Genomic DNA, 25,437 nt, shown 5'->3' with positions numbered 1-25,437 from the left:
GCGAAACTTACTAACCGCGAGTGGTGGAGCTGGAGAGCGACAGTGTAATTAATCGGGAAAAAAGTAGTTTTAAATTCTTACTTCCTAATGTTGGCAAAAGCTGAAGCGATTAAATCATGGACGTGATGGACAGTCCTGAGAAACATATATTTCCCCTACAGGATAATAGTAAGGTTCCGGATTTTGGGGTTGAACGCCAAATAGAGTTAAATGGAAAGCTAGTGCACTATGTAGGCTGTAGGATTCACTTGTTCCACACACCAGGTAGTGCCCTTGATCAGGGATTAATGAGATGTGCTGTAGAATAATCTATATTAATACCATATAATGCATGATGTGTAGTGCTGTATAATTTAATACAGTGCTATATATATATATATATATATATAAAATGTTGTATGGTTTTGTATATTGATTAATAGTGCTATATAGTGCTGTATAACAATAATAATATATAATCTATATAATTCATGATAATATAAAAATATATAATTAGCTATAACACTGAATAATGAGTTATTATTCTGTACGGTGCTGGTTAAAGCTGTATAGTCCTGCAGAATGATCTAGTGTGTTATACCGTGTATGACGTGGATAATAAATAATGATATACTATGCTGTATAGTGATGTATAATTATTTTTAGTTGTGTATACCAGTGCAGTGATGCATTATGCCGTACAAAACTGTGAAACGCTATTTTTCTTTTGTAAAATATTAAGAGAAAAACAACCAGAGAGGAATCGCCGACACAGAGGAGAGAGACACCACCCAGAATCCCCAGTGTGATCCAAGATCAGCTGATAAAGGCCTGTCTAGTGTTAATAAAAGGGTGTTAGAGATGAGCTGTCAGTGTGTGTGTGTGTGTGTGTGTGTGTGTGTGTGTGTGTGTTTGAGCAAGGGATGAAAGATTGAATACCTAAGCCAAACTGCTGACAGAGTAAATGAGAGGGTGGATAAGGGATAAAATGTGAGAAATGTCTGCATGTAAAAGCTTTTAAGGGGCTGTAAGTGGGTGGGGGACTATCAGAAAGTGCACACACATCACACACACACACACACACACATACACGCACACATAACAATTGAGTGGAAATTAACACCATGTTCAAGCAGTGATAAATGCTAATAATCACATTAAATCCAGTTTCAGGCGAGCCTGAGGTCAACGGTGTGCAGAACCTCACACATTCATCCAAGTACAATGTACAGGAGCGGGGTAGTTTTTAAACATTTGAGAAGTTTAAGTTGCCATAGCAACCACAGCAAAACAACTTGAGAAGACAGAATCAGAAATCTTTTGCTCCCTGCGAAGATTTAAAACATGTCCACCAGTTGTTGGCAAGAAGCTAAGGAAATGAAGCTTGTAGTGCTTAAAGCGTTTATAGTTTTTATACTGGTCTCTCGAAGGACTTTAGCTGTGCAGCATCCTGGGGAGGGGATGCATGAGTGAAAACAGGAAGCAGTAATAGGTTAAAGTTCAAACAGACATTAGCATGCCTCGATTGTGACGGTTAATTGAACAAGCACTACTGATAAATCTAAATCTTTCATTTTATTAAAACAGTCTGCAGTATTCATTTTTTTTTTTTATCAGACTAGTGGACAATCAGCGCTACTGCAGTGACCATCCTGAAACATCACCACTGACTAACTTCTGAGGACATTTATAACACTTAGTTTCTGGAAAAAAAACTTCCACGAACTGAATAAGAAGTCTGTTTGGAAGTTCTAGCTGTGAACAGTTCAGTTCAGTTTTATCTGTATAGTTCTGTTAACAACATACATCGTCACAAAGCAACTTTATGGCATTTTCACATTAGACACAACTGATATGAACTGTGTCCAAGAACGATTATACCCACTGCCCATTTCCCCAACTGGCCAGCGTTTACCTTATTATTTTTTTCTGTACTCGGGTATGCTCGCGTATTTTCACTCTCCAATACAGCAGGTGGCAGTATGCCCCTAGCCATTAAACATAAATAAACTTTAAAAAATGTTAAGAGTAACACACTCATTTGCCTTCCTACTTAATTAGTTATGGCTGTGTAGGTAGATTTTAGAGAAGACAGACGACACTTATGACGCCGTGTCCACTTCCGTGTTCAGGTACGATTGGCTTCCATATTTGACCCCGTATTCGAATACGCTGTATTGTCCTAAAGACCAGCTTTCCCAGTGGGCATGGTTCCTTAGAGTGAAACAATTGTGTTCTTACTGATCAAAATGAACCAGACTTTGGGCTCAAGTGTTCTTAAAAAAACGATCCTGGCGCCCTGAAATGAAAACGCTCTTTTTAACTTCCTGAGAATACATTATAAAGACAATTTTATACAAAATGCTGGACAGAATCAGAGTAGGATTCCTGTGTGGAGGTGTGGAAGAGTGAAGACAAACAATCTTTTTTGTGTGTTTTAGGATGATGGGCAGAGGGAGGAGTTTATGATTACAGCATTACTTAAGTACTCGGGTATTTACAGACGCAGGTGACAGGATCATTTTGTGGACATGACAAGACTGGACATGTTGTGTCAAAATACAGAATAAATACTTAAATATGAACAAATTTCCTGCACTTCTTAGCTCACCAAGAAGTGCAATGTTTCCGTTCTTAAAGGTAAACATTGCAAAAGACAGAAATCAGACAGTCTGTCAGTAAAATCCTGGTGTTTAAACCTGGCGACTCAAAGCAAAATCAGCAGACTGAAAGCAATACTCGGTGCTTCCTCAATCAGTAGTTTATTACCACATACAGGGAAAACAAAAAAACACCATCAAGCTCATGATGCGGCACTTAGTTGTGTTACTTTAAATAAAAATAACAACAGCACAGCAGGAACGCACTGGTGCTATCTTACTAATAAGCTCCCCTAATAAATGCTGAAATGCTATGTAATTTGTGTTGTACATGCTTACATGTCGTGTCTTTACAAATCTTTACTCCAGTCTAGTAGGTGGCACCAACTCAAAACAAGAAGAATAAAAAGAAGAGAGTATTTTGCTAGCACTTACAGTAAATGATGCCATTTTTAAAATAATGTTTTACCACTTAACGGTTATAAGTTTTACAATGTGTGAACTGATTCTGAATCAAATAAATCGAATCAAACAGCACGACAAGGAATTTTTCAATCCTTGTTTAGCGCATCGTCGATACACTAGAGCAAACATCGACGTGAACGCTCGGTCTTAAACCTCACCGTAACCTCAACATCGCAATGAACTCAGTAACACGAACAACTGATCCAGCAATCATCATCAACGTCCTGCTGGTGAGCCCCGAATCTCCAGAATGACATCATGTGACATCATCTGACCTAAATTAAAAAATCTTCATATGTGAGAGTGAATAGCAAATGTATCGGTTAAATACGCTTCATTAATTCCTTTACGAAAAAGAAAAAGAAGAAAGAACAATCCGTCCTTGCAAAAGGAACCTTGTTTACGTTACAGTGTTAAGTTTTTCAAGTTATCGAGTTTAATCTTCATGTACTGCAAAATTACTGAAACATCACAAATTTCATCGGAAAGAGGTTTGGAATTAAATTTGTCCATAAACACGCTCTTCTAAAAGCGTAATAAGAGTGTAAAATCATGACTCTAAGGCAACACCAGTGCTAGGAAAGCACAAACTTTTTCTTTCTTTACGTTTCACCGGCGTAACATAACACTCCTCAGAGCGTGGAACCAAATTAGAACCACATGCTGCTGCTTCAGTTCGAACTTAACCTAACTGCTGGGACACAACTCGTCAAAATGTGCTCTTTGTTAAAGTTTTTTTTTTTTTTTTTAAAGATACATTAATTCATTTCCATCTGTGTTTGAAAGGTTTTTCCCTCCTTGCTGAGCACTCACCCCTGGAGTCGAACAGGATAGGGTCGCTCCGCATGGTCGAGGCGATCACATCTAACCCTAGCATCCAGGAGCCTGATTTCACCCAGTCCAGCCCAGAGAGACCGGCTCGTATTCTGCTTGGGAAAACTTTCTTCTCTTTTTTCCTCCTCCTCTTTTTTTTCCTTCTTCCCTCCTTCTACCAGGTCCTGCCCTCAAACTAGACAATCTCCTTCTTTGTCTTCTTCGAGTGCCTAAAAATCTGTCAGGTTACAAAGAACAGTGAATAAACCTGTCTTTTCTTTGGGGTTTTTTTTTTCTTTCCTTCCTTTCTCAGCACACTTTCTGTGCCTTCTTTATTGTCCGGACTCTGCTCGATGAAAAGCGACACCTCTCTCCCTCTTTTTCCTCCCCTCCCCTTTTTTACTCCACCTTCAAGCATTTCGAGTTCTCCTCCTCCTCCTTACATCCTAGTTCTCTCTCTCTCTCTCTCTGAAGGAGAGAGAAGTATGTGTACAGTATGTGTGTGTGTGTTAGGGTGTGTTTGTTTATGTGTGAATGACTGCCTACAGCATCTGTAGTGTACTGACACACTTTTGTTTCAAAGCAGTGATTATTTAAAATAACCTCAAACCTCACGCATGTTCTCGTCGTGGAGCTGAGTGCAGAGAGCGGAGGAGAAAAAGCTCACGGTGGTAATTACAGCGCTACAGCAAATTTCCTACAAAGAGAACAAAGCCTCATGACAGATGTGGTTTGAAAAACAAATACCTCAGTGTACGCCGTGATCCTGGGGGCTCACAGGGATCAGAACCTCTAATTTACACCTAACTGGGAGGTAAAGACTGGAACATATATACAGTATATATATAAAATCATCATGAATGGACTCTTGAAGCTGAGCGATACAAAATTTAAATACCGATTTTGCAATACGTTTTTTTTACAATACTCTTACTTTTCCACCTTTCTGATAATGCTGTGAATCATAACCATATTTTTGTAACATCAGCAAGAACAAGTTCTTTTGAGAATGTACAAGTAAGTTATTTTTTGAGAATGTTCCAAAACCTTATGTAACTAAATGGATAAAATGACAAAATACTTATTTGTTTATTTAAATCATTTAATTGTTAAAGATTGGTTATGGTATTAAAGTAATAAAATTGTAAAAAGCTGGACGTGTTGTTATATTAGGAGAACCGTGAGTGAACTCAAAAGTACCAGCAGACCATGGATGGATGGATGGATGAAAATTTGGATAAAAACATAGATGGATGGTTAGATGAATAGATGGATGGATGAACAGATGAATGGATGGATGGACAGATATATATGTGGTGGAATACATGACTGTATTGATTGGATACCTAAATGGATTGATGAATAAGTGAAGGATGGATAGACACGTGCATGAATAAATAGATGGATAAGTGGATGAATGAATAAATAGATGGACGGGAAAATGAACACATGTGTATTGATGGATACATGGAAGAATGGACTAAAAGACTATATGGATGGATACATACATGGTTGGATATATGGATGGATGTGTGGATGGATGGATACATACAGTACATGGATGGATAGATGATGAAGGGATAAATGGCCATGTGGATTAATACATGGATGAATGAACTGTATATGTGGATGAATGGCTACAAGGATACATGGATGGATACCATACATGGGCAGATGTATTCTTTGAAGGATGGATAGATACATGGATGGACGTCCTGTATCTACCACACTCCAGCTCCTCCTAGAAGCAGCGTCAGGCTCAGTACAGTGTTACTGCGTAAGCATGAGGTGTATCTGCAGTTTCACGCTAATGCTTGAGCTCCTTCATCTCTCCACAGGAGATCTGTCTCCACTCCATCCATCACTCGGCAGGCAAGAGGAGCTTGACTACAAATGCTTGGTCACAGCCTATCATTAGACAGACAAAACTGAAAAAACCTGTCTGTTCTCCAAAACTGTGAATTTTTCTTATTCTTATCAGCCCCCTGCCTCAGGGTTGTTTCGGTGATGGTGTTGGGGGTTGGCCTGTTAAAAAGTTCACATCATGAAATTTACAACTTACTAACTTTAACACTAGGCAGAAGAAAAGATGTTGAAGTGCTAATCATAAGGTTATAGGTTTATACCCCAGCACCGACAAGCTGCCACTGATGGGAACATAAAAAAAAAAGCCCTGAACCCTCAACAACTAAGATGTATAATGAAAGAAATGTAATCTCTGCATGAGGGTGTCTGAAAAACGCTGTAAATGTAAGTAAAAAGAGGTGGCATGGTGGCGTAGAGGTTAGCACTGTGCCCTTGCACCTCCAGGGTCAGGGTTCCATTCCCACCTCAGGGTCTGTGTGCATGGAGTTTGCACGTTCTGCCCGTGCTTGGTGGGTTTCCTTCAGGTACTCCGGTTTCCTTCCTCAAGTATATATGTCCCAAAGACATACAACTTAGGCTAATTGGTGTTCCCAAATTGCCTGTAGTGTGTAAATCACAATGGGGCGTCGAGTTAGCAACCTGACCTCTTGAGTAACTGCCACAAAAACAATGAATATAGATCCAGGCTGAGAATCTGTCACTGGATGGCATGTGGATGGACCAAAAACAAAACCTAAATAAAAAAAGAAGTATTGCCTTTTGCATTATCTCAGAGACACAGTTGTATGATGCCAGCAGATTAGCAATTTAAATTTAAATCCATGCATGCACAGTCAAACCCATGTACTGTACGTGCAGACTAGAGATATTTTCTTCATAACTGTTCCTGAGGCCTTTGATGTGTAATATCAAAAAAGATTGATGGAAAATGATCAAAGAGAATTGTTAGTGCAGGATATTGCAGGAATGGCGTTTAAGGGCGTTTTCACACTTGAGATATTTTCCAGACTCCACGGTGGTTTCAGCGCAAGTTTGATTTCGAGCCCGAAGTTTGTTTTTAAGCCCAGGAACAATCCAGAGAACCGATCCCTCGTTCTCTGTTCTCCTAAATGTAGGAGTCTTGGGTTAATTTCCATTGTTGTGGAGGGCGAAAGCTATCCGTTCTCAGTATCCGTTCTCATAGGCACTATGATTGCCTCAAGTTGTCACATGATTTCCTGGTTCTAGTTTCTTAATGTTGAAAAAGGAGTATGAGGCAGAATGAGTACTGCAAGGTTGATTACCTTACTTGAGTGTTGGAACTAAAGGAAAAATAGTATAAGCGGTTTATGGAGTTTTGGAAAGACTTCAATCACTCGAATCGTATGCTTTCGTAAGCACGACATCGTTTATTATCAGATTTGAGTGTGGCATGTTGAATACAACAGTATATATTTAAAATACCCATAAAACTTGATGCCACACGAATTTTAAAAGGGGCTATAATGTATAAAGGGGTTAGGAGATACTTGTGTGAGTTTGAGCACAAGGCGAGCCTTGTTTCTCATCAGCTGACACAAAGAAAGAAAAAAAAAACAGATCAAGAATCAGGTCATGTTGCTGTTTTAAACCAAATCCTTAGGGTTGCTGTAACTCTTTCAAGAAGGTTTATCTGTAATAAACATTCCACACCAAATAAACGCTTAGCACAAAAAGAAACAAACCCACAAGGGATACGGAGGAAACAGGAAGAGAAGGGGAAACTGACCATTAGTGAAATAAGGAATGGAGAAAGGCTCGTGTTGACTCTCCATCTCTCTCCGTACTTTGGCTGGTATTCGAGGCACGCCTTTCAAAACACTGAATAACTCACGAAACCTTTCTACTGCACGCCAGCACTCACGCCACCTGCATGGGATTTTGGGAGTGTGCGCACGTATGTGTGTTTGAGTGTGTGCTGGAGAGGGGGATGAATGAGGGGGGTCCACTTTAAACAAACTCCACACTAATGACACATAAAGCAGGGTGGTGCTCACTTTCCACTGTTTCCCTCAAGGCTAAAAGCTGCCCGAGGAGCTGAGACTCACATAAGTCTTGTTTTTTAATATTAATATTATGAGGAAAGCACCACTGCTGACAAGGTATAAAATATTTCACCTTACGGAAGAAAAAGCACCGCGGTTCAAGAACAGAATGATTCAGAGGTGACAAAATTCCTAATCATTTCACCTTTAAAAAAAAAAAAAACTGACAGTAAGGTAACAATCATTTTGATGTTTTTTTTTGGTAGGACAGTACATTTAAAATATGGATATTTATCCCTTCAATGCAAGTTGTACAAGTTAGTGTAAAGATGAGGCTGTTTTTACAAAACAATTCTGTGTAAGTTGAAAAGTATTTCCAAACCACTTGGTGGCAGAGTCATGAGAACGATACGCCGGTCCAAAATGATAGGCAATAAGAAAGTTTTAAGACAAGATGGCAGGCTGTAAGAAAGGTCCTTTAAGTCAAGATGTCTTATTGTAAGAAAAGTCCTTTAAGTCAAGATGTCTGACTGTAAGAAAAGTCCTTTAAGTCAAGATGTCTTACTGTTAGAAGGTCCTTTAAGTCAGGATGTCTGTCTGACTTCTGCTGCAGCATTAAATAACTAAACATTCTTTTAACATTTTTAAAATTTAAGAATACCCAAAGCGAACTTTATGGGGACCAAACTGTTACAGTTTCACGGTTAGTCAAAGTACCATTTCTGTCTAATATTATCTATTTACTCAATCTCTCTGTTTATTGAACCTAATTAAGTTCTATACTCTAGAGGTTCTCATTCCCTTTGTTTTAAGCTGCTACGCCCAAAAATTTCCCAAGCTCCTCTCCTTAGGGACGCGTCCTTAACCACACTACAGCAATCTCCATTTCTCTTAGCATGTCAGTAATACAGTGTAGCTCATGAAGGCTATCTAACACACAGAAGAACACGGCATGACTGTCCACAGCTGCGTGAAACGTTTTCTAAAATATTTATTCTGAAGTTCTGGGATTTCTAGTTTAGGGTTTTGTACATTAAACATTTCACACCTTAACACGTCTACCAACCGGTGTGGTCAGCTTCTTGTTTTTTGTTTTCATTTATTTCTTGTGGACATTTTGCTTCCTTCAGATGCACCTACTGTATGGAAGCACAGGGAATCCTGTAGCTCATTGTCTAGTTTAAACAGCATGGGCCGATTTTGAAGTGAGTTTTGAGTCAAGCGAAGAACTAGAAGACAATCTCAGTCTGATCACTTTAATCATGGCTCAGGTTACAGATCTGAGGTGGAAGTTGCAGAATTTGACCCCTGGAGAGTGACGGGATGGTTCTCAAAAGAGAAGGAGAGCATTAGGGCAGAGGTCGGACTCTTATCCAGAACACTTGAGACCTCAGGAAGGAAGAAATCAAGGAAATACGGAAGGAAGGAAGAGAGAAAACAAGGAGAATGAAACTCTGAGACATGATACTGGAGATCGTTTCCTTCTCAAACACACACACACACACACACACACACACACACACACACACACACACACTGAGTAACAGTGACAAATGGATGATGAAGAACAGCTCAGCATTCCAACAAGGCTTACGTGCCTAAGATTTACTGAATCCTCTCTTTCTCTGTACAACTTCATCTCACATACACTACATGAGCAGTTTGGATCGTTTATCAATGAAGAGTGTACATTAAAAACATGTGCATGCAGTGTGAGTCACTCTCACTCTCACACACACAAGGTTAAACTGGCAGACGGAATGGAAACTGGAATAAATGGTTTTAAGTAGTGCTTCCTCTCACGCTGTTTTACACGTCTTTAAGCACCTCCTCTCGTAACCTACCTCTTTACCCTCTCACCAACCATCCAGCCATCGATTTCTCTTTTTCCTGTCTCTCCGTTATCACAGATGACAAACTGATTTCTCGCTAGTAAACACATGGCATATTTGATTCACTTCCTGAAATGGAGTCAATTCAGAGTCCAATCACTTTCTAACTAAACAATGTTATGTTTGATTCTCTTGCTGAATTCAGAGTTAAATCACTTTCTCCCTAGAAAAAGTTATATTTGATTCACTTCCTCCAGTGGAGTCAATTCAGAGTCAAATCACATTCTTTCTAGCATATGTTATGTTTGATGCACTTCCTGAAACAAGTTGATTCAGAGACAAATTACTTTCTCTCTGGAAAAAGTTAGGTTTGATTCACATCAAGTAAATTTTAAGTCAAATCAATTTCATACTAGAATGTTTTGGTTTGATTCACTTCCTAAAATGAGTTTTAGCATGAGCTGATTCAGAGACGAATAACTTTCTTAATAGAACAAATAATATTTCCTGCAGCGGATTCGACTCAGAGGATCTTTTTACTGGAGCACATGGCATGTCTGATCCACCTCCCACTTACTCTCTCACTTCAACATGTGACTTGTTTAATTCACTTCCTGCGCTGGAGCTGAGCGAGCGTGAGAGCGTTGCTGTTGTAAACGCTATGTAAAGAACATCCACAGGGGTGGAGAACATACCATGCACCATAGCGTGCAGGACATATGATCGATTGAAAAAATCTGCATGCTCTTTCTTTAATCTTCCTTCATGTCCATCTGGTCATGTCTGATTGGAGTCAGACAAACAGCGGTCAGGAAGGCCCAGCAGGATAACCATTCACTCACACACACACACACACACACCCCGCCATCTGTCTAGCCAGCAGCCATGGTCCTGTGTGCTGTGTTATGGCTCCAGTCGGCTGGGAGCCCCAGTGGGGGCAGACGGAGTGGGTGAGGGGGTCTGTACTGGGGGTTAGAGCATGATTACAGAAGGGAATCTGCTCTCATACAACATTCATAAGCTCAGAGTCAGGAAGCCTAAATCACTCAGTCATCCTTTTTCCCTGAAACAAAAGCCCCGAACACGCGTCCCTCCGACAGGACGTTTCATTTCCTCAGACGGAGCCTGGTGTTACGCGTCATACAGAGTACTTTAGCGCCGCTTTAGAGGTTATAAAGTCAGATACAGAGTGTGTGAGTGAGGAATCCTTAAAATTCATTTACAGAAATATAAATAAATAACTCCCAGCCGAGTTCCTGTAATGTCCAAGTGATTGTGTGTAGAATACGGACTCAGAGACACGGATGTCAGCTCCCATAAAGCTTATATATATATATATATATAATAGTGCATCCGGAAAGTATTCACAGCTTTTTTTTTCTCAAAATTCTACACACAACACCCCATAATGACAACAAGACAGGAAGTTTACTAAAAATGTTAAAATTTATTAAAATTTAAAAAATTAAGAAAGCACATGTACATAAGTCTTCACAGCCTTTGCAAAATTGAGCTCAGACGCATCCTGTTTCCCCTGATCATCCTGTTTCCCCTGATCATCCTGTTTCCCTGATCATCCTTGAGATGTTTCTGCAGATTAATTGGAGTCCACTTGTGGTTAATTTAGTTGATTGGACATGATTTGGAAAGGCACACACCTGTCTATATAAGGTCCCACAGTTGACAGTTCATGTCAGAACACAAACCAAGCATGAAGTCAAATAAATTGGCTGTAGGCCTCCGAGACAGGATTGTTTTGAAGCACAAATCTGGGGAAGGTTACAGAAAATTTCTGCTGCTTTGAATGTCCCAATGAGCACAGTGGCCTCCATCATCCGTAAGTGGAAGGAGTTCGAAACCACCAGGACTCTTCCTAGAGCTGGCCGGCCGTCTAAACTGAGCGATCGGGGGAGAAGGGCCTTAGTCAGGGAGGAGACCAACAACCCAATGGTCACTCTGTCAGAGCTCCAGAGGTCCTCTGTGGAGAGAGGAAACCCTTCCAGAAGGACAACCATCTCTGCAGCAATCCACCAATCATGGTCTGAAAATCCTTCAGGTGCCTTTTACCATTTCTACCATATAGGCCTGATTGGTGGATTTCCAAAGGTGTGTGCCTTTCCAAATCATGTCCAATCATCTGAATTTACCACAGGTGGACTCCAATTAAGCTGCAGAAACATCTCAAGGATAATCAGGGGAAACAGGATGCGCCTGCGCTCAATTTTGCAAACGCTGTGAATACTTATGTACATGTGCTTTCTCAAGTTTGCAAAAATCTCAAGTAACCTTTTTTTTTTTTTTTTTTTTTACCATGAAGCAACATCTCAACCATTTGGAAGAGGCCTATACTGGAGACTGCTGACACAAGCAAATAAAAAATGTAAATGAAATAAAAGGCAATTTTATCTTCAGTCCATGCTAAATTAACCTTCAAACAAACGCACTAAATGAAGCGAAGAACTAGAAAACGATCTCAGCAGGAGAGCATAAGTGCAGAGGTCAGACTCTTATCCAGATCACTTGATCCCTCAGGAAAGAAGAAATCAAGAAAGGAAGGAAGGAAGGAAGGAGGGAAGAGAGAGCAGAAAAGAGAATGAAGAAAAAATGAATCTGTGCAAGTATGAGTGTATTAAAGAGGGAGGGGGTGCAGGGGACTGAATGGGCATTGGACTACAGTCCGGAAGGTCCCAGGTTCAAACCCCACCACCACCACCAAATTGCTCTGGTTGGGCCCTTGAGCCAGGCCCTTAACTGCTTGATGTATAAAGAGATAAAAAAAGAGTCTCTCTGGATAAAGGTGTCTGCCAAATGGCATAAATATTAAAGAGGTTTTATTGTGCACCAGCCATGTTACAGTATGCTGATTCTCCTTAATTTGCTGTTCGAGAGTGTGATAATGTGATATTATTTCATGATAATCGTCACTGAATAACACTGCAACTTGATATCAAATGCTGTAGAAACATTTAACCCAAGCCATTTAGGGATCTAAAACCAACATCTGGATTTCCATGAAAGCTGCCTTATGATGAAATCCAGTGCAGGAATATGACTAGCCAGCAAAGTGAGGCGGAAAACGGACATCATGACCTAATGCGATACTAATCCGAGGTTTCTGGACGACATCGCCGTGACGTTTAGTGTGCAGTCGTGGGAGGCAGAGGAGAGAAGGAAGCGAGACAGAGACGTCGGAATCGGTCCGGCTCTCAGCGTTCTTCTGCTAGTGGAAAAACTGTACAGTAACGTCAGCCTCCAGTGCGTGACGAGTCGGGTATAGAGAGGCGAAGAGAAGGAGGAGGAGGACAAGAAGAAAAATAAGAAGATGTGAAAGTGTACGTTCTCTCAGAGGAGCATCTGCAGCACATAAACAGTCCGAGTGATAAAACATCAAATCAAAGAGATTATCTTCCAAGTTCTGAGGGCGCAGTTATGAGGACAGCGCAAACACACACACACACACGTGAGTGGACGTGTGTCCGCATGCCTGTGTAATTGTGCTGTGCCAAAAATGAGATTGGCAAAGACCTTGAAAGTAAAATCTATCCTGCTCTTTGCTATATATGGGTTTTAAAAGAATTGCCCTGCCTTAAAGATGTGTGTGTGTGTGTGTGTGTGTGTGTGTGTGTGCATGCTTATGCTTATCCAAAACAGAACCTTCAGTAGCCAGTAAGGATGGTCTATCGGCTGATCAATTTGATTAATAAAGCGCCGCTGCATCGATCTCTTTAGGTTAAATGAAAATGTGGGTTAAATCCTTCTGTCACCGCCAGCAGGTGGACGAACAGCATTCTGGGTAACGTAGGAGGTCTTTAATTATCTGCAAGGTGTGAATTTTTTATATTTAACTCTGTAGTATCTCATTATTTCTAGTAAGGTTTTCTGATTTCACTTCCTGATCCTTTATTGCGCTTTCTGATTCCTAAGTGGTAAAACTTCCATGACAAAAATGTCGAGACAAATACACATATATACAGCTTGTGTCTACTGGAACCTTTTTGCTAAAAATGCTAATCTATTTCCTTTACTTCCTGTATCATTTGTCTGCCTCCGAGTTTTTGTATTTCGTCCCTTATTTCATTTTTAAACCTAACAATCTGGGCGCTCATCTTCAACCTAACATTCCTATATAATCTTTACACATAACACTATTTTGACTGAACTAACTTATTCTTATAACTTGCTAACCTACTGTAGTAATACTAAATTACTAAGGTACAGTATAATAAAATAATGACTTAGTAAGCCATAACAGTAATTAATTACCATCACTAATGCATATTTTAACACAGACATTTTAATTAAAATTCTATGTCAATTTCCACAACAGTTTCTATAAGTTTTTAATTTTTTTTTATATTTTATATTTTGTTCTTATCTTCTATAGCTATATTTCCTAACGCTAAAGTTTTTCTATATTCTATTCTTATTTTATTCCATAATTTATTTCTTATTGATAATCTTGTTATTTAAGGTCACGGGCGGTCGTATAAACATTTCACTGCATATCGTACTGTGTATGTGACAAATAAAATTGTAATTCAAATTACAAATGAATTAAAATGTCAAAACTATCATTATTCAAAAGTTTCAAAGTCCAAATAAATCGACCCCATCGTGCTCTAACCACAGCTCTACTGGTTATCTGTGCATGTTAACATACTGAATGAGTAACTAAACTAACTTTAGTCGTAACAATGTGATAATACCTTAAACAAATAAGTTATAAAATCTAATTAAAGAAGTCCTAACTACTTAGCGTAATGCTAATAAGCCAAGTTACCAAGACGTTTAAAAATGTAAATGATGTAAAAGTAAATCACTAAGTTATAAAAATAGCTCATAATAATGAGCTAATACCTTGAAATAACGAAAATATGTCGCAATTAAGTCATAATTGCAAGATATTTTGAAATAACAAAATAGTGAGTTTATTATTTATGAAAAACAACTTACAATGTCATATTAATAAAATAATACAAAGATATAATAAATTTGTAAAATGTTGTAAAACAAGGTTTATTGCAATAACAAGTTACTAAGCCATAATAACAAGCTAATATCTGGAAAAACATCAAGTTACTAATTGTGGAACCGCACTGCGAACTGCAGATTCATTGCAAAGTTTAAACACGTAAAAGCAAGATACAGTTTTACTTTGTCAATTATATTTGGGAAAAAATGTGTTTTATTTTAGCGTATCTTATTTAAGCGTATCTTATTTTAGCGTATTTTATTGTATCTTCGCACTGTGCTCGTTGCCAGGTCACACTGACAAAATCCTGTTTAAATGTGGCTGAAACCCCGCCCACTGGATCAGAAATCAACCCAGATCAACTGCAGCTCCATTTTATATATACACACACACACTTGTACCTTGTTTCACTAAAATGAATCACAGTTTTATTGTAAATTTGGTCATGACCGCAATCACTGAGTCTGAATAACGACAGAACAATGTGTGTGTGTGTGTGTGTGTGTGTGTGTGTGTGTGCGCACTGTGTATGAGAGAAAGAGAGAGATTAACTGTCCGTAGGTTCGTACAGATCATGAGCAGAGCTCCAGATGAAAACCTCGTCTTAATCCTCACAGGTCTACTCCTGGTCGAGGCCGAACCCCGGAGCAGATGCCGAGGACAGAGCTCTGAATATCTCCTGAACACAACAAGACCTTACCACACACATACACACACAAACACACTGAGAGTATGTGTGTATTAATCCCTCTGTGATACATCTGCTGCGTCTAGTTCACAGGCAAAACTTCAAAGTTTCACCTGACCCCTTGAACTCGAGCACAAAGAGCTCGGGGCTGATATCATCTAAACACAACACACTACACCTCATATGTTCTGGCCTCTTCAATAAACACCACAATCTGTTTGAGCTGTGTGTGTGTGTGTGTGTGTGTGTGAGAGAGAGAGAGAGAAAGAGAAAGTTTTCCCCTTTGGCTGGTTGACAAACTCTCTATAGCACAACACTTTCATTGTGTCGTGTGAAGTATCTTCGGGTCTGAGGTGGATTCTCTGCAGTGTGTGTGTGTATTGTGTGTGTTTGCGAGAGTGTATATTTATGCCAGTTTACACCATGCCTTCTGGCTCTGACTACTGCAAACAGCAAGTTAAAGAAAGTTGTTAAAAAAACAAATGCATCCAAATGCATTCATCTAAATAGTTCCTCGTTCACCTTGTTTGCTGCAGTAAAGGGGACCGATATGAAATAAAACTTTACCACGATAGTTAAAGACATTATATATAGTAAAAAACAATACTTATCTTAAAATATAGATGTAGTAACAACTTTATAACACATTAAATTTTTTTCCAATAGTAAGTTTTTTGTAAGTAAGTACAAACTTTACTAATTTGTATGTCGCTTTTGTAAGTCTCTCTGGATATAAGGTGAATGTATGTTGTAAAGTTGTATATTTGTATTTTCCTTTGTTTGATGTGTGTAAATTTGTAAAGTTTTGTAGTTTGATATACAATTATAAAGTTTTTTAGTTAGTTGTAAAGTCATATGGATCCAGAGTGCCAAATAACTAAATGTAAAGGTAAATATGGGTTGTAAAGGTGTACAGTTTAGTGGTTTGTTGTTGAGTTGCAATGTTCTGTAAATTGTTGTAAAGTTTTGAAGTATGCCGTACAATTGTATTTTTTTTTTTTGTTTGTTTACAGTTGAGAATGTTCTACAGTTGTTAATTTTGGTACCTTGTTGTATTGTTGTAAAACCTTGTGGTATGTTGTACATTTTGGAAGTATTCTGGACAGCTGTAAATTATTGTGGTTTGTTGTCCAGCCGTACGTCGTTCGAGTAAGTCATAACTTTTTGTACTTTGTTGTAAACGTTTTGGTTTTGTAGTAAATTTAACATTTCAAAGTATGCTGTACAGTTGTGGTTTGTTATATTGTTGTAAAATGTTATGGTATGTTGTACATTTTAAAGTATTCTGGACAGTAAAGTTTTTTAGTTTGTTTTCAAGGTTTTGTAGTAAGTTGTACAGTTGTAAAGTTTTACTTTGTTATACAGTTGTATGGTTTTGTAGTATTTTGTAATTTTTTTAAACTAATGCTGTATAAATGTTAAGTTGGGTAGGTTGTTGTATTGTGGTATATTGTAAATTTTTTAACTATGCTGGATAGTTAAATAGTAAAATAGTAAAATATTGTAGTTTGTTTTACAGCTATGTGTTTTTTTAAGTAATTTGTAACATTTTGTAGGTCATGGCTTTTCGTAGTAAGTTGTAAAGTCCCGTTGGCTCAGTTGTGATCACGTGACGCTCGGCGTCGAAACAAGAAGCGCATGCCTGCTACATGATACTCGGTACTCGTAAACCAAGACTGGCTCGTTTGATAACACAACACGCGCACACACACACACACACACACACACACACACACAGCTTAATTCCACCTTGACCATTACTCATCTAATTCTTTGTATTGTTTTTTTTTTCTTTAAAATCTGTAAAATGTAAAAAAAAAATAACATATAGGATAGAAATGTGTGTGTGTGTGTGTGTGTTGTGGAATTGCAGGTAACCACAGAAAGGAATGTTCAATAAAACGTTCTGTAGTGAAATGGAACCTGAAAGCGGATAAAGTAAATAAAGAAGGAGAGATGAGCATGAAGAGAGAGAGAGAGAGAGAGAGAAAGAGAGAGAGAGAGAGAGAGACAGAGCCATGCCTCAAGGCTTTAAATACCTGCTGTTTAGGTGTACACCTGCATGACCAGCTCACACCACACACACACACACACACACACACACACACACACCTGGTACTTGTTTTCAATAAAGAAAGAATTCAGGAGAAAAAAAAAGAAGATACACGGGTAGAAGGGAAAATAAGAAAGCAGACAGACAGCACAAAGAATAAGAGAGTGTGTGGGTGTGTGTGTGTGTGTGTGTGTGTGTGCACAGCTAACTAACCACAATAAATCTGTAATAATCATGCTGAGCTAAGCAATACACTGAGCATGACTCTAACTCTGGAGTTTACCTGGATTTTACAGATAACACTGAGAGCCAACAAACACACACACACACACACACACACACACACACACACACACACACACACACACACCTAGATCAGAAAGAATTGTTATCCTCCGGCCGTGAGCCAGTTGCCGTATCACATGTCATGCTGCTCTGTATACCAGCTACAGTACATTTCTCCCAGACAGAGATAATCTGCATCAGCTTTACTGTGCGTTACCGTAGATGGCCAAAGTACACAGACCCTGTTCTTGAGTATTAGGAGTATTAAGGTCCCCTAGGTACCTCATTTACAATTCATAGTACAAAAGTACTTACCTTTAAATTTACCTGATTATCAAATGTACTGAGCTTGTACAGTAGCTTTTACGTCATACTAAGTTTCTCTCTCTCTCTCTATCTCTTGCTCTCTCTTTCTCTCTCCCTCTCTGAGCTTTCCAACTGTAGATATGCTGTTTTGTCGCAATCTGAAACCGTCTCCACTTCAAACACCTGCTACATGATTAGGGAAGGCAAATGATGCAATTATGCATAATGGTCAGAATGTGGCTTTAAATACTTCAAATAATGCTTCAAACACTACAGACCAATGTACATGTAGAAATGTAGTGAAGTAGAAAGTACAGATATGATGTAGCGGAGCAAAAGTAAAAAATATCCAGTAACAGTTTAATTACTATTGTACAGTACAGATACGTGAAATATGTACTTTAGTACACTAGCGAAATACTGTCCTTAAGTACATAAGCTCTGTGTGTGTGGGGGGGGGTGGTGTTTAAAATGTAGACAACAGTTTAAAATTAGACACTTATATACAGCGTAATATCACTACATTTTTACATTGGTTATTGGTTTCATGGTCGTTGATGTGCTGCCCTAACACTTCCAGCACTTTGACGTTATATAAGACACGTGACTGAACAATCTAAGATCAGAATTCCACTAGTACTGATCCCTCAGGTCTGATCATAACTTCGATGCGTATGGGAGACGGGTCGAGATTCAAAAGGTCTGGATCGACTTATTATACGTAAAATCGTCAATGCTGAAAGATTTATTTCACTTTAAACACGACTTGCCGCAAAACTGCTTCACCTGCAGTCGTAGAGGTTCCTCTGAGAGAACGTCACACCGCTCCAAAGCTGGTTTTTATACAGGTTTATTGGGTTTTATTGTTCTCCAGCAGAGAAGAAATATTAAGTGTTGAATAAAAGACTTGACAAAAAAAAAAAAAAGACTTGACAAAAAAAAAAAAAACACCTTTAAGCCGTATCGCCTGGTTCGCATTTTCCCTTTTACGTCTGAACAAAAAAAAATCTGTATAAATATCAGCCTTCTGCAATCCAAAGTTAGTCTCATTCTAGCATGAAAGCTTTTTTTGTCCAGATGTGCACACAGCCATGGCAAAAGTCCAGATTAAGTGCTGCTTAATACTCCTGAAAGAGCTGCAACCAAAGCAGCCCGTCTAAAATCATAACTGTGATGGCTAAAGTGCTAAATTAGCCCCTCTGCATTCTAATAAAAATCCTCCTGAATTAAAAACCATGCCATCATGATAGATGAAAGTTTTTAAAAATTTCAAAGTCTGTCAATGAAATGAAATAAGCCACGCCCCAAGATCATGGTGTCATTACAGGATGTAACATTACTGGGAAATTTGTTGTGCGAGGAATCTTTCTTTTTTCCAAATGATACCGAATATTTAAAGAGAAATTTCTTGTTCTAATGGTAGATAGTTTTGCTTCTTTTAAAAAATACATGTTCAAAACAAGTAAAGAATTTAAGCCAACAGAATAAGAACTTTAAGTTTAAAATGTAGCTTTATTTAAAAATTTTAAAACTAACTTCTCTAGAAATACAAGAAATAATCTTGTATTTGGTTTGTTGTATTTTGGTTTATCTTATCTTTAGAAATAATAGATAAGTTTGGCTATAAAAAAAAAAAAAAAATATTTCACTTGCTAAGATGCTAAGATTTTTGCAGTGATGATTTATAATGTAGATAATAACTATTTAAATGTTTCGGGGTATAGGCAAATCATCTTTACATACTGCAAAAGTGATATTTTGACATAACAATATCTAGAATCTAGTTAAATTCATCTACATTTTTAAAAATAAGATTAAAACAAACAAAATGTTTCTATTTCTAGACAAAGTTTACTAAATTTTCAATATAGATTTTTGTTGTTGTTGTAGCGGCAGATAATTTTGACTCTTTCAAGAAATAAATGTTTAAAACTAGCAAAACTATCTACCACTATAAGAAGAAAAACTTTTTAGAAGAAAGCTAAAAAAACATAATGATCTTGTATTTGGTTAGTTTTAGATACCAAATAAGTTAATCTAACTAGATTCAAGATACTTTTACTTGCTAAGATGTAAGCCTAAAAAATTTTATATAATTATTTAATAATGATCCACTGATTATTGACATTTTAAATCATGCCTCATTACACTCTTAAATTAATATAATGTAAACATGTTTTGTGATATTATTTATTAATTCAGCTGTTGTTGGTTACTATTAAAACATTTACGGTTATGTTGATGTGACCTCGCATACTGACCTCAGGTTTAAAGACCGTCTTTCCGAGCAGGAATTCCAAAGCAAGGGGGCGTTTCCTTTCTTTTTTATTACCCAGTTTAAGGTCAGAAATTCTGAGTTATGAGCTCTAGTCGAAGCACAAATCCAACACTACGTGTAGATTTACAGCTCATGATCCCCACGCCAAGCTTGTTTTTTTAGCATCTTTCAGCAGCGTTTCCCCCCCCCCAGATGTCCGTCCGCAGCTGGCAGAAGTCGATATGTTTTGGAGAACGAAGACAGCTGCCAGGCTATCCGCCTCCATCAGGATTAAATATCGCCGTAGCAGGAATACTTTAGCGCCCGTGTTCATCGGCAGGGCGAAGTCACGGTAGTGCGGCTAAATAAACCTGCGTGTAGGATGTGCAGTGAGACGCCTGAAGCTAGGCGTGTACAAGCACGATGGTGCATACTAACACGGAGATGTCTGAACCTGAACTGCCGGAGACGGCGTGAGGACTCGTCCTGGCGTCCTGCACGGGGTTGCAGGTGGATTACTCGCTTCTGATTTAATGCAAAAACAATGTTTCTCTGTCAGAACTGCTTCTTATTAGTGATGGACTTTGGTCCTCTCAACATCTGAGCTTAACACTTCTCAGAGATACCAGTCACTGGTTACCACAGTTACCAGTATAACTCACTTAATAGTTAGTGCCCAGTTATTTATCCTGCTTTGTCTCTGTCTAATAATAAATCTAATTTATGTTCAGAACAATCTGTATAGCTACTTTCTTTTGTGAGTTCTTTTGAGAACATCACACTGAAAAACCCATCCTAAACCAAAAGTTACTCTCAAAGATAAATCAGTTCTTGTCTCATTCTTTGGTACAGCAATCTTGTGTTTCTGGGACACACCCCTTCCAAATTCCCAACTGGATATTGATCAAAGGCTCTCTCCTGGACCGAGCTCTGTGTCCATGCGCTTATCTCTGTTTTTCCAAGATATCAGATCTCTGGCGTGGGGTTGCACTTGGCCGGTCAGCCTGGATTCCTCAAGATTATTCTGACCTGGTCAGGCTGGTGGTGCGTGACAGGTAGGAGAGGGCAGGACATTGTTCCAGTGTCTCAATGTCTCACTGACTCAGAATCAAAATATTATTGGCTAAGTACACACAAGGAATCTGTTTCCAGCTGTTGGTGACTCTCAAACGTACAGACGTATATAACAACACTGTACATTTGGCTTACAGACAAGACACATGGCATAAGTCTGTGTCTCAGTGTTTCACTGTCTCAGTGTCTCAATATCTCAGTGATTCAATGTCTCAGTGTCTCTGGGTTGTAATGTCTTTCTAATTAAATATCTCAGTTTTTCTGTACTTTAATGGCTCACTTTCGCACTGTTTTAATGTCTCAGTGTTTCAATGTTTTAGTAATTTCTAACTAATTCAATATCTCCCTGTTTTAGGGTTTCAATGTCTCAGAGTTTTAATGTCTTACTGTATCAATATTTTAGTATCTTAATGCCTTATGTCTAAAGGTTTCTGTGTCTCTATGCCTAGGTGTCTGAGGGTTTTGGTGCCTCAGTCTTTAAAGTCAACACACCAGAGTCCAGATTCTCTCAGGAATTCTGCAAACAGGAAGACGCTGAGGGCGTGTCTCATGCCAATTGTTCACTGAAGAAAACAGAGGATAGAATTAGACCTGAAAAACATCCTCGCTGTGATCCAAGGTATGCTTACACACACAAACACACACACTCAACACACACACTAACAGATAGAACCAATAATAATAATAATAATAATAATAATAACAGAATCACAGTCTCATGTCTGTGGTATTTGATTAATTGGATTTGTTCTAAGTGACACCCTTCCTCTCTGCATAGTGTGCCTTTGTGGTGTGTCCCCTCCTCATCCCGAGCTCCCTCCCCCACTGCTTTAAGCATAATCTCCAGTCTGAATAGAGTGTGTGTGTGTGTGTGTGTGTGTGTGTGTGTGTGTGTGCGTGTGTGTTTGTATCTGCAAAACAACCATCTGACTCCACACTTATGTATGTGTCCCAAACCTCATGCCAGATCATTTTCTCATCTCCGTAATAGAATGTATTGCGATTTTTTTTTTATTGCTTTAGCTCTACATGGACATTAACGAAGAGATTTATTTGGACAAATAAAAGCAATTTTTTTCTTTTGCACAAACACACACACCCTTTACGTTTGATTTAAATGTGTAAATAAAACCACGACCGCTCTCATTGCATTTTCTCCACAATCCCCGATGATATTTTTATTTTTTCAATATCTGATTCCACATCACTGTCTCGTCGTTAAAACTCCTCACAGAAGTCTATACAGGATCCTGTGCTAGGGTTTTACTTGAGATGCACTGTAGCTTCTGAGAATAATTGTACAGTGAAGCCTGGGTGTATGACATCATGGTCTTTAATGTTAGCTCTTCACATGTGCAGGTAGGTGAAGGAAGACACAGAGTAGGACCTTATAGTGCTGGACAACCATAAACCTCCAGGCGAGTTTCAGACCCACAACATGATAGATGGTTGCCAATACTTCTACTGTCAATTAGATAGATAGATAGATAGATAGATAGATAGATAGATAGATAGATAGATAGAAACTGGGGGTGCCAATACTTCTAGATTAGTTACAGGTAGAAGCTTAGGTTTTGAGTGGGGAACTGAAGGACTTTAGGACCACATGCTCTATACAGCTGGCCTGAGTGTCAGTCAATGTGGCCAGAAGATTACGTAGACTGTTAATAGACATGTATTAGAGATGCAGTGTGTTAGAACAGTACAGACACACTGATGGACAGTCTACCTGGGACACAGTCCCTGTCTCTCTCTGTCTTTCTGTCTCACTCTCTGTGTCTGTCTCTGTGTTTCTGTCTGTCTGTCTGTCTCTCCATCCCTCTCTCTATGTCTGTCTGTCTGTCTCTCCATCCCTCTCTCTATGTCTGTCTGTTTCTCACTGTCTCTCTGTGTGTCGCGCGCGCCCGTCTGACCACGCGAGCGCTCGTGCACGCGCTCCTGCTGACTGTAAATCACGGTCCCGTGCGGTCTGCGTTTCTTTGTGCTCGTGTTCGCCTCAGAACTACACCGAACCGACCCGGAAGTGCACAGACGACCCAACTACCCCCTGACCTCACCCTGTTAGTGCTACACTTATCATTTACGTGTCATTTATCCAGTTACCGGAGTTTATGGGAGGAACAATAGGAACAATAGGAGGAGAATCCGTCTCTCTCCCATCTGTAACCCGGACACACAGCAGAGCTGATACACACTTAGATAATACAGAGATGGAAAATAAATGCAGTATCGTTTGTATAATGAAAGTATTATATTTTAATATTAACACTTGGTGTAACTGACGGTGGAGCTAACGGTCAAAGCTAACGCGTCCAGAAACATGACGTTAACCTTACTCTAACTTTCCTAAAATAAATGTATATATGAAAAGGTTGATAAATGAGTTTGAAGTGATGTTTGTGATTTACCTTTTCCGTTGTTTCCCTTCATGGTGTTGTTTTATTCCGGGGTTTAAAGCCCACAGAGATGCCGAAGGGAAAGCGGCTGCACTCTCACCGTCCCCCGGGTTACACACTGCAGCTCGTGCGGGACAGCGGCCCACCTCCAGCTGTCAACACACTGCACAGACTGGCAACAGCACCAGCCAATCAGAACGCGCTGTCCGAGCCCGTCTGATCCAATAGCACTGGGGCAGGGGGCGGGATTAATTTAATTCACACGGGGATCATTCTGTAGGTATTTAGTTCCAGAAGAATAGGCACCCCATCTATCTATCTATCTATTTATCTATCTATCCAGTCAGAACCATAATTATTGGCACCCCATCTATTTATCTATCTATCTATCTATCTATCCAGTCAGCCTCATAATTATTGGCACCCCATCTATCTATCTATCTATCTATCTATCTATCTATCTATCCAGTCAGAACCATAATTATTGGCACCCCATCTATTTATCTATCTATCTATCTATCCAGTCAGCCTCATAATTATTGGCACCCCATCTATCTATCTATCTATCTATCTATCCAGTCAGCCTCATAATTATTGGCACCCCATCTATCTATCTATCTATCTATCTATCTATCTATCTATCTATCTATCCAGTCAGCCTCATAATTATTGGCACTCTATCTATCTATCCAGTCAGCCTAATAATTATTGGCACCCCATCTATCTATCTATCTATCTATCTATCTATCTATCCATCTATCTATCCAGTCAGCCTAATAATTATTGGCACCCCATCTATCTATCTATCTATCTATCTATCTATCTATCTATCTATCCAGTCAGCCTCATAATTATTAGCACCCTATCTATTTACATTTAAGCATTTGGCAGACACCCTTATCCAGAGCAACTTATGTGTTCTTTTTTATCTTATTATACATCTAAGCAGTTGAGGGTTAAGGGGCCTTGCTAAAGGGCCCAACAGTAGCAATTTGTTGGTCGTTGGGTTTGAACCTGAGACCTTCCAAATAGTAATCCAATGCCATAACCACTAAGCTATCTATTTATCAATCTATTTATCAGTCAGCTCCATAATTAATGGCGCTTTATCTATCTATCTATCTATCTATCTATCTATCTATCTATCTATCTATCTATCTATCTAAGCAACTCTATAATTATTGGCACATCCAGAAGTATTGGCTTCTATTGGTATCTATCTACACTATCTACACTCACCAGCCACATCATTGTGGGGTGGCCCCCCTTTTGCTTTTAGAACTTTCTTAAAGCTGGCATAGATTCAACAAGGTGCTGGAAACACTTCTTAGAGTTTTTGGTCCATATTGAGCATAGATAGTTTTTTTGTCCAGGATGTGAATCTCCTGTTCCACCACATACCAAATGTGCTTTAGACTGGATTGAGATCTGGTGACTCTGGTGATATTCAAGAACTCAACAACTGCTCTGGCTGAATATTTCCTCTTTTTCTGACCATTCTCATTAGACCCTAGAGATGGCTGTGTGTGTGTGTGATCTCCCAGTAGATCTGCAGCTTCAAAAATGCTCAGACCAGCATGTCTGACAACCATGCCATGCAGATCATCTTGACCCTCTTTACATGGCTAACATGAGTTACTGCTATGTGATTGGCTGATTAGAGATTTGTGTTAACATGCAATTGAACAGGTGTGAACCTAATAAAATAGCCGATAAGCGTATTTACAGAAGTATTGGCACCATATCAAACTAACCATTGAATTGCTGGTGATTATCTGCTGTCTGCCAAACCCCCTCACTAAGTTTTGGCACCCATCTATCTATATATCTTTTGAATTATTGGCATTT

General features: G+C 39.0%; 1 protein-coding gene across 4 annotated transcripts in view; it reads right to left on the bottom strand.

The window, feature by feature from the left end:
• Window positions 1-23,707, bottom strand: part of afap1 (actin filament associated protein 1) — a 65,800-nt gene extending 42,093 nt beyond the window's left edge. For 2 of the 4 annotated variants that reach the window (XM_053511250.1, XM_053511251.1), the window contains exon 1: window positions 3,858-4,241. In XM_053511250.1, coding sequence (XP_053367225.1) covers window positions 3,858-3,921 — 64 coding nt within the window. In that variant the 5' untranslated portion in view covers window positions 3,922-4,241. Of the gene's footprint in view, window positions 1-3,857; window positions 4,245-23,601 lie in introns of those variants that run through there. The other 2 variants (XM_053511252.1, XM_053511253.1) reach the window with 2 other exon arrangements.
• Window positions 23,708-25,437: the final 1,730 nt, after the last annotated feature.

This window comes from Clarias gariepinus, chromosome 14 (assembly GCF_024256425.1).
Source record: "Clarias gariepinus isolate MV-2021 ecotype Netherlands chromosome 14, CGAR_prim_01v2, whole genome shotgun sequence".
In the NCBI taxonomy this organism is placed as follows: Eukaryota; Metazoa; Chordata; class Actinopteri; order Siluriformes; family Clariidae; genus Clarias; species Clarias gariepinus.
This window is presented reverse-complemented; position numbering and strand designations above follow the sequence as displayed.